The sequence below is a fragment of the Nerophis lumbriciformis genome, linkage group LG28 (assembly GCF_033978685.3).
Source record: "Nerophis lumbriciformis linkage group LG28, RoL_Nlum_v2.1, whole genome shotgun sequence".
Taxonomy (NCBI): domain Eukaryota; kingdom Metazoa; phylum Chordata; class Actinopteri; order Syngnathiformes; family Syngnathidae; genus Nerophis; species Nerophis lumbriciformis.
Window position 1 is genome coordinate 16,753,310 of NC_084575.2, and position 10,164 is coordinate 16,763,473.

Genomic DNA, 10,164 nt, shown 5'->3' on the forward strand with positions numbered 1-10,164 from the left:
CAGCTGAGAAACAATCAAAATAAGTATGGTGCCAGTATGCTGTTTTTTTTTCAATAAAATACTGGCTAGGATAGAAATGTAGTTTGTCTCTTTTATCCGATTATTAATCGATTAATCGACGTAATAATCGACAGATTAATCGACTATCAAATTAATCGTTAGTTGCAGCCCTAATACATATATATATATATATATATATATATATATATATATACACATACAGTACATACATACATATAATATATATATATATATACATATATATATATATATACAATTTTAAAAGATTTTCAGATGCCTCTACATGTGTTTTTCACTGGTGGGATTGCACATAAATTAAAATGAGTTCCAATAAGAAAATATGATGAAATGTTAAATTGATAAAACTACTGCATTCAAACTTTTGCATTGACTCTAGAAGTATCCTTCAGTCCAATATTATTTTATTTATTATTTTGTTTCTTCAAAAAAAAAAAAAAGTGTTCATACGCACTACAAACACACATTAACACTTTTCCGTTCCAGCTGAAGATAAAAGGCCTTTTCTGTCCCCGGTTGCTATGGTGAAACCTAAAATCAGCGCTTTATTGATCATGGCTTTTTTTTTATTGTAGTTTTAACTCGAGTCAGCAGACTCAAGTCTGATTGAACTAACTCAGATCAGCTGTTGTGAAACCCAACATTATTTCCCATCTTAGGGTAAATCAATACAGATTTCAGGTTTATACTCAATAGTTTGTTAAGCCTCCAACCAGGTATTTCACATCCAGTTCCAGGATTGAATTTTTGATCCTAGGTGACCGCTGACTCGAACAATGACTGCTGCCAACTGGTCATTACATGACATGACATGACATTTAACTTTTTTTGCTACATTATTGCTACCAATAACTTCATTTTTTGGTTCCATAACAACAAATAAACATTGCATACTTTTATTTCAGATAATTCAGAGTATAATTACAACATGTTTATAATACATAGAACTGACCTCCACAGTGAATACAGTAGATCCCAGGCCTACATATTTGAGGTTTGGCATTCGCTCCTCCGCATATTCACGCATTCCTTTGCACTGCTGTAAATTGTAAATCATTTTTTATAGTAGCTTCAATTTAAAGTGGTTTGATGGCGCTATCTGAAGGGATAGAAGAGTGCTGCAGTTAGAATTCACTCAACATTTTCCAGCACGAAAAAGCTTTGACAAGACGTTTTTTGGAGTACAATACAGAATTTTATTTTTTATTTTTTATTAAATCAACATAAAGAACACAAGATACACTTACAATTAGTGCACCAACCCAAAAAAACTCCCTTCCCATTCACACAAAAGGGTTGTTTCTTTCTGTTATTAATATTCTGGTTCCTACATTATATATCAATATATATCAATACAGTCTGCAAGGGATACAGTCCGTAAGCACACATGATTGTGCGTGCTGCTGGTCCACTAATAGTACTAACCTTTAACAGTTAATTTTACTCATTTTCATTAATTATTAGTTTCTATGTAACTGTTTTTATATTGTTTTACTTTCTTTTTTATTCAAGAAAATATTTTTAATTTATTTATCTTATTTTATTTTATGATTTTTTTTAAAAAATTACCTTATCTTCACCAGACCTGGTTGTCAATGAAATTAGATTGTTTAAAGGGTTCTTAAAACCAGGTCTAGTCCAGATTATGTCCAGGTCGGGCTCAGCAACACACACTCAAATTAGGGAACACAACAACAGATTGCATATAATCTGTAAACAAAATTACATTTTCAAAATAAGAATTTGTATACAGTCCAGACTATGTCCAATACTGAATTCAAAATGCATTTATGCTGTAAGTGGCATATTATAGAATAAATACTATCACATATTAGAGAATAACATTTATTTTGGATTCTGCACCATACCTTGTGTGTTTTGAAACGTAACCCCCACAAATAGCAAGGATCTACTGTATTTACATGTTAATGTCACAAACAGCATAACTATAATTATGTCTGTTTCACATACAGTATAACTATACAAATGCTATGTTTATGTCACAGATAAGACGTTGACGTCGTAGCATCCATCCACCTGCACAAACACAGTTTGGTTATATTGATTTATGGTGTTATTTTAAATAATCTGAATGACTACAATTATTTATGGAGAGATGATGATGGCCGTGTGTAATACTCACATCAAAGCGTCCGATAGAGGCGGAGCTTTGACTGCTCTGCATCACCTCAGTCAACGCCCACATCTGCTGAAGACTGCACGAAACTGTCTGAGGGTCCGGGAGACCCTCCTAAAATGAGGGGAGAGGAAGTAGGGGTTACTAAACATTCTTTAAAATACACACACACACACCTTACACGTGTATGCACTATGTATGTCAGCGCATGTACCTCAACGTCAGAATGGCGGTCCACGAGGGTCAGAGCAGACAGCCAATCAGAGAGCTCCTTGTCAGTTTCCTGAAAGACCAACATGGTGTCGTCATCCTCTGGCTGGATGTGCTCATGCTGAGCAAGTTAGCATGTTGTCAGTTATGTCTGTGAAAGTACACTCTCTGACGTCTCGTAAAGAGCCGATTGGTGGACACAAAACTAGGGATGTCGATAAATGCTTTAAAAATGTAATATCGGAAATTATCGGTATCGGTTTCAAAATTATCGGTATCTGTTTCAATAAGTAAAATGTATGACTTTTTAAAACGCCGCTGTGTACACGGACGTAGGGAGAAGTACAGAGCGCCAATAAACCTTAAAGGCACTGCCTTTGCATGACGGCCCAGTCACATAATATCTACGGCTTTTCACACACACAAATGAATGCAATTCATACTTGGTCAACAGCCATACAGGTCACACTGAGGGTGGCCGTATAAACAACTTTAACACTGTTACAAATATGCGCCACACTGTGAACCCACACCAAACAAGAATGACAAACACATTTCGGGAGAACATCCGCACCGTAACATAACATAAACACAATATGAAAAAATACCCAGAGCCCCTTGCAGCACTAACTCTTCCGGGACGCTACAATATACACCCCCCCGCTACCCCTTACCTCCCCCATCTCAATCCCCCCCCAACCCCGCCCACCTCAACCTCCTCATGCTCTCTCAGGGAGAGCATGTCCCAAATTCCAAGCTGCTGTTTTGAAGCATGTTAAAAAAAAATAATGTACTTCGTGACTTCAATAAAAAATATGGCAGTGCCATGCTGGCATTTTTTTTCCATAACTTGAGTTGATTTATTTTGGAAAACCTTGTTACATTGTTTAATGCATCCAGCGGGGCATCACAACAAAATTAGGCATAATAATGTGTTAATTCCACGACTGTATATATCGGTATCTGTCGATATCGGAATCGGTAATTAAGAGTTGGGCAATATCGGAATATCGGATATCGGCAAAAAAGCCATTATCGGACATCCCTACACAAAACACAAAGTGTGTGTGTGTGTGTGTGAGTGTGAGTAAAAGGACAGACCGTCTGCGTGCGAGGGAAGATGCGGATATCCTCCAGGCTGAAAGTTAACCAGGCACAGGACGGCTGTCTCAGGATCAGTCTCAGAGACGTGACGTGGTCCGCCTCTACTCGCATCTGAACGTGAGAAGTTAGCGTTGTCACCCAGCATGTCAATCATCATGAAAGACCTCAACACACACACACACACACACACACACACACACACACACACACACACACACACACACACACACACACACACACACACACACACACCTGTGTCCTACGGATGGCGTAGAAGTCCTGTGAGCCCGCCTCGGTATGGGGGTTCTTCATCAGGGGGAGGTCCCTGACAGCCGTGACCCACTTGGCCGCCGCCGCCTCCTGGCCAGGGGTCCGCCTCTGCAGCCTCACGCTGACAAAGGCCGTGTAGGAGTTCTTGAAGGAGATCGCCTCGACCTAACCAACCACATGATGTCATTTTGATCAACACAATCGGTTGCCACGGACACCGCCGGAAGCGCGCTGGCTTACGTTAACGCTTTTTCCAAAGGGGAGGTTGACGTCCAGCACGCAGACGCCCGAGTGACCGGGTTCCTCCTTGGAGTCCCCGAAGTGAAGGTAGACGGGAGGTTTGACCGTGCACGTGACGTGCTTGATGACGTCATCGTTGCTCATCTCCTACAAAGAAACAATCACAACAAATTATATTCATAAATGTAACTTTCTCAATACCCGACCTTTAAAAAAATAATTGGAACTTTACTTTAAAACGCTTTCTACCTCTAACAACCAAAAAGCTGTGAAAACTGTGATGCTGTGCTCCAAATTTGGACTATTTACGGAACTTGTGTGAGCTTATGACTTTACACACTGCAAAAACTGAACTCTAAGTAAGATTAAATATCTCAAATAAGGGTGATATTTGCTTATTTCATCTGGGCTTTGTACCGAGGATGTCGTTGTGGCTTGTGCAGCCCTTTGAGACACTTGTGATTTAGGGCTATATAAATAAAGATTGATTGATTGATGATTGATATTTTCTGTCTGATAATAATTATTCTCACGAAGCAGATTTTTTGTTAGTGTTTTACTTGTTTTAAGGGTTTTGGTCCTAAATGATCTCAGTAAGATATTACAGCTTGGAGCTGAGATTTTATGACCTATATTGAGTAAAACATGCTTGAAACTAGAATATCAACTGTTGCAAAGCTGTGTCATCAACACTCACAAGTATAAAACTACTATTTAAAGTAATAATTTCTTATTTCAAGCATGAAAAAAAAATCATGGCTTTGACACAATTTTGTCTCATAATTAAAACAGATGACAGCCAAATGGACTTTGCTGTTTTATTTTCAATGAAACAAGAGAAAATACGTACTCACATAGTAGTACAGTTGCCACAGTACAGTAAACTGACAGTTAATATTTAAACATTTAACATGTGACATTTCTAACAATTTTGAACAGAAATAGTTCATGCACATTCAGATGAATTCTTCAAAATTACAATTAAAAAACACATTTTTATTGTATATTTTCGGAGTATAAGTCGCACCGGCCGAAAATGCATAATAAAGAAGAAAAAAAAACATATATAAGTCGCACTGGAGTATATGTCGCATTTTTTGGGGAAATTTATTTGATAAAACCCAACACCAAGAATAGACATTTGAAAGGCAATTTAAAATAAATAAAGAATAGTGAACAACAGGCTGAATAAGTGTACGTTATATGAGGCATAAATAACCAACTGAGAACGTGCCTGGTATGTTAACGTGACATATTATGGTAAGAGTCATTCAAATAACTATAACATATAGAACATGCTATACGTTTACCAAACAATCTGGCACCCCTAATCGCTAAATCCCATGAAATCTTATACGTCTAGTCTCTTATGTGTATGAGATAAATAACATTATTTTATATTTTACGGTAATGTGTTAATAATTTCACACATAAGTCGCTCCTGAGTATAAGTCGCACCCCCGGCCAAACAATGAAAAAAACAGCGTCTTATAGTCCGAAAAATACGGTAATTGACTGAAAGAGCACGCACTTGGCGCGATGATGCCATGTTATCGATGGAAAAATGCATTTATAGACAATATGATTTGCCTGAGCAGCTAGTAGACCCGAGAGTAACAAGCGGTTGCCTTGTTGCCTTTCCATTATGAACAATTAATTAGTTTTTAAGTATAAGTTTGCTGGTTTCAAGAAATGTAATGCCAAGTGCATATCATTATGTCAAGATAATGGCACTAGCATTTAATATTTTTCAACATATTGAGCAAAAAGATCTCTTTTTTTTTTCTACCAAGAAAAGTGCACTTGTTATTAGTGAGAATATACCTATTTTATGGTATTTTTGGGTTCATTGAAGTTAGCTAATTTTACTTGTTTTTCCTGTTCTTTTGGCAGATAATTTTGCTTAGTTCAAATAAAATGCCCCTAATTTTTGTAATTTTTTTTCTTGTTTTTGAACACTGACTTTTTCCATTGCTACACATGTATATAATGCATTCTACTGCAGTTGTTTTATTGAGTTTACAACCTGTTTTGTACTGTTGTTGTTCATAAGTTTGTTTGTAAATGTTGATGATTATACGAAAAGATTTATATAAAAAATACAATTTATAAAATAAATCAATTAAGGTTGTTAATTCGTATTGAATAACCATATAATATATTTTTTAAATCAGATTTTAAAAAAGTCACAACACACAACATCATTAGATTGTATTAGGTCAAATTCACATTACATCTGCTTGTTAATATGTTATGGAATTACACACGTATATGAACGCGACGTTTGAGAAAATATATATTTTTTATCGCGTCCATGCTGATAATTGTTCTTACAGAGGTTAACTTAGCAGCGTTAATTACATTTTTTTCTATTTATGTCCTGCTTACTTGTTTTCTCGAGGATATTTCGGACGTAGAAAACCGGACAGAGATGAGCGCAGAGTTAGCATGCTAACGATGCCCTGCTAGTACTTCCGGACTGTAACCAAGACAACGGTGAGTTCTTAAAGGGCCAGTATCGCCGTTCGAATAGGTTCAAACCATTTTTTTTATCTTCTACTTTCAAGGTCGCTGTGAATTAACTAAAAATGAGGAAAATAAAAAAACTGAGAGTGACACGTGTACACATGTACCAAATCAAGTGGATTCTGTACAAAATGTATTTCGCATGTTTGTACACTCTTTAGACGCCAGGGGGCAGCCTTGCACCGTGTGTGTCGTTGTGTCAACATTGAACTATTCAAGTTAGTGTTATTGTTTGTATTAGTGTCATATATTGGTGCTGTCAGAGGAAAGGTCACACTAGTAATGTCAATGCTTAAAAAATGACAATGTAGCTGTCGTCAGATTAAAAGTAGTTTACTTTTCAGACACACATAAAACAGTAGCCTACAGATAAATAGCCTGATGGCTAACTTTAAATATATCAGCCGATGAAACAACTTCATTTTATTATTGTGTTCAGTGCTATGGCAGCCACTGTGTTGTCATTTCTTTTCATTTTAGTGAGCTAACACAGACAAACATGACCACCTGCTGTTGTCAGTCATCATGCGTGTGCATGCGTGCGTGCGTGCACGTGTGTGTGTGCGCGCGCGCGCGTGTGTGTGAGAGGGTGAGTGTGAGCCCCCTGATGTTATTGTGTCTGTCTTTAAATAATCATATATCATAGTCTTGTCACTCAGGATATTTATGTGTGTGTGTGTGTGTGTGTGTGTGTGTGTGTGTGTGTGTGTGTGTGTGTGTGTGTGTGTGTGTGTGTGTGTGTTTGCGTGTGTTCTTGTATTTCTACCCTTCTTGAGACATCAACAAGGAAAAGTACCTTCCATATGAGGACCGGTGAACAAGTTAGGACATAAATCATGGTCCCAATACGGAAAACCCTTGCATCTAATAGTGTTTTTCAACCACTGTGCCGCGGCACAGTAGTGTGGCGTGAGATGATCTAAATTCACCTATTTGGGTTAAAAATATTTTTTGCAAACCAGTAATAAAAGTCTGCAAATGGCGTGTTGTTGTTGAGTGTCGGTGCTGTCTAGAGCTCGGCAGAGTAATCGTGTCATACTCTTCCATATCAGTAGGTGGCAGCCGGTAGCTAATTGCTTTGTAGATGTCGGAAACAGCGGGAGGCAGTGTGCAGGTAAAAAGGTGTCTAATGCTAAAACCAAAAATAAAGAAAAGGTGAGTGCCCCTAAAAAAAGACATTGAAGCTTAGGGAAGGCTATGCAGAACGAAACTAAAACTGAACTGGCTTCAAAGTAAAGAAAAACAGAATGCTGGACGACAGCAAAGACTTACTGTGGAGCAAAGACGGCGTCCACAATGTACATCCCAACATGACATGACAATCAACAATGTCCCCACAAAGAAGGATAAAAACAACTGAAAACATTTTGAATGCTAAAACAAAGTAGATGCGGGAAATATCGCTCAAAGGAAGACATGAAACTGCTACAGGAAAATACCAACAAAAGAGAAAAAGCCACCAAAATAGGAGCGCAAGACAAAAACTAAAACACTACACACAGGAAAACAGCAAAAAAGTCCAAATAAGTCACGGTGTGATGTGACAGGTGGTGACAGTACACCTACTTTGAGACAAGAGCTATAGTGATGCATGTTTGGTTGTGGTTTAAAGTTATATCCAACAATTGCGACAACGACTTTTTACTGTCAATATATATATGTAAAAAAAGCAAAACAAATTGGGGCAGCACGGTGAAAGAGGGGTTGGTGCGTCTGCCTCACAATACGAAGGTCCTGGGTTCGATCCTGCGCTCTGGATCTTTCTGTGTGGAGTTTGCATGTTCTCCCCGTGACTGCGTGGGTTCCCTCCGGGTACTCCGGCTTCCTCCCACCTCCAAAGACATGCACCTGGGGATAGGTTGATTGGCAACACTAAATTGGCCCTAGTGTGTGAATGTTGTCTGTCTATCTGTGTTGACCCTGCGATGAGGTGGCGACTTGTCCAGGGTGTACCCCGCCTCCCGCCCGATTGTAGCTGAGATAGGCTCCAGCATCCCCCGCGACCCCTAAGGGAATAAGCGGTAGAAAATGGATGGATGGATGGAAGAAAGAATATGAGAAATCGTTCCCAATTTTATAAGAAAAAAGTTTTTTAAAAATGCTTTTAGTTAATTTTTTTATTATTTTTTGTTTGTATTTGCTTTTTAATCTTCATTATTTACTTCAAGTTATTACAGTATGTCTCTATATACATATTTTTATTTTTTTAATTAATTTTGGCCAAAGGGGTCGCATTTCAATTCCTCACACACACTTGTTATTTAATTTGTTGGCCAGAGGGAGAGCACTTTTAAAACCGACACACAGTCAATCTGAAAAATCCCTCCTTTTTGGGACCACCCTCATTTTGATAGATTTCACCACCAGGGGTGCAAATGAGACATTCTCTATTACAGTGTTTTTCAAACTTTTTTGAGCCAAGGCCCATTTTTTGCAACTTAAACTGCACGATGTGATCAATTTTAAAACTGCTCAAATTATGTTTAGGGCATCCCAAAACTCTCTACCATCCAATATACAGAACCTATTCCAGGATAGAGATGCTCACCATAGTTACAGTCTAAGAGGAAACAACAAATTATATTTTCCTAAATTTAGAACAACTTTAAAATCAATGTGCATTTCAGTGCGTGGAGTCAGTCTGTGGAACAACTTAGGGGACGAGTTAAAATCCTGTTCTAACATGATTACATTTAAAAGACTGTTTAAAAAAGAAGTACTGAAGAAGTACGAGGAGGAAAGAGAGTGATGCCCTCAGCACAGAGCGATGAGAGAGAGGTGTATGGTCAGAGAGTGTTTGGGCCCGTGTGTGTGTATGTGTGTGTGTGTATGTGTGTGTGTGTATGTGTGTGTGTGTGTGTGTGTGTGTGTGTGTTTTGTCTCGTCTTGTCTTGTCTCATAGTAACAGTGGTACTATTGTATTGTTAGTGTACAGGAGCTTTTCTTGTTTTTGTTTGTATAGTATTGTTCTTGTATTATATTGTTTATGTTAAATGTGGAATGAGTGAGAGGGGTTGGGATATTATAAGCATCTACTTCATCCAACCCCTTTTCAAGCCTTGCATAAATGTCCCTGCCAAAATGTAAAAAAAAAGAAAAAAAAAAAAAGTGTTTTGTTGTACTGTGCAGGTTTGAAATAAATCAATCAATCAATCAATATATATATATATATATATATATATATATATATATATATATATATATATATATATATATATATATATATATATATATACATATGTTTGTATATATGTACATATATATATATATATATATATATACAGGCCAAATTTTTTTAACCCAATGTGGCCCCCGAGTCAAAAAGTTTGGGGACCCCTGGTATAGATAGAAGGCCCACCAAGAGATTAAATTGGCTAATTGCTAATCTTGACTCTGTTGGTATTCTTGCTAATCAACATGAACTTTTACTTCTTTTCTTCTGCTTTCCTTTGTGTCTCTGTCTTCCTAATTCCAGTGTGTGTGTGTGTGTGTGTGTGTGTGTGTGTGTGTGTGTGTGTGTGTGTGTGTGTGTGTGTGTGTGTGTGTGTGTTTGTGTGCGTGCGTGTGTGTGTGTGTGCGTGTCAGAGTGTGCTTGAAAGTGGAGAACATTCCTAAGCTTCCATACAAAAGGCAGTGGA

The 10,164-nt window shown here is 37.7% G+C and overlaps 1 protein-coding gene across 1 annotated transcript; it reads right to left on the reverse strand.

Moving 5' to 3' along the window:
• Window positions 1-357: 357 nt before the first annotated feature.
• nicn1 (nicolin 1) lies at window positions 358-6,487 on the reverse strand. The gene is made up of 7 exons (XM_061923441.2): window positions 6,389-6,487; window positions 4,001-4,147; window positions 3,743-3,925; window positions 3,488-3,601; window positions 2,391-2,459; window positions 2,183-2,290; window positions 358-2,076 (listed from the first exon to the last, which is right to left on the reverse strand). The coding sequence occupies exons 2-7, from the start codon at window positions 4,142-4,144 to the stop codon at window positions 2,035-2,037; spliced, it is 660 nt and encodes a 219-aa protein (XP_061779425.1). The 5' UTR covers window positions 4,145-4,147; window positions 6,389-6,487; the 3' UTR covers window positions 358-2,034.
• Window positions 6,488-10,164: the final 3,677 nt, after the last annotated feature.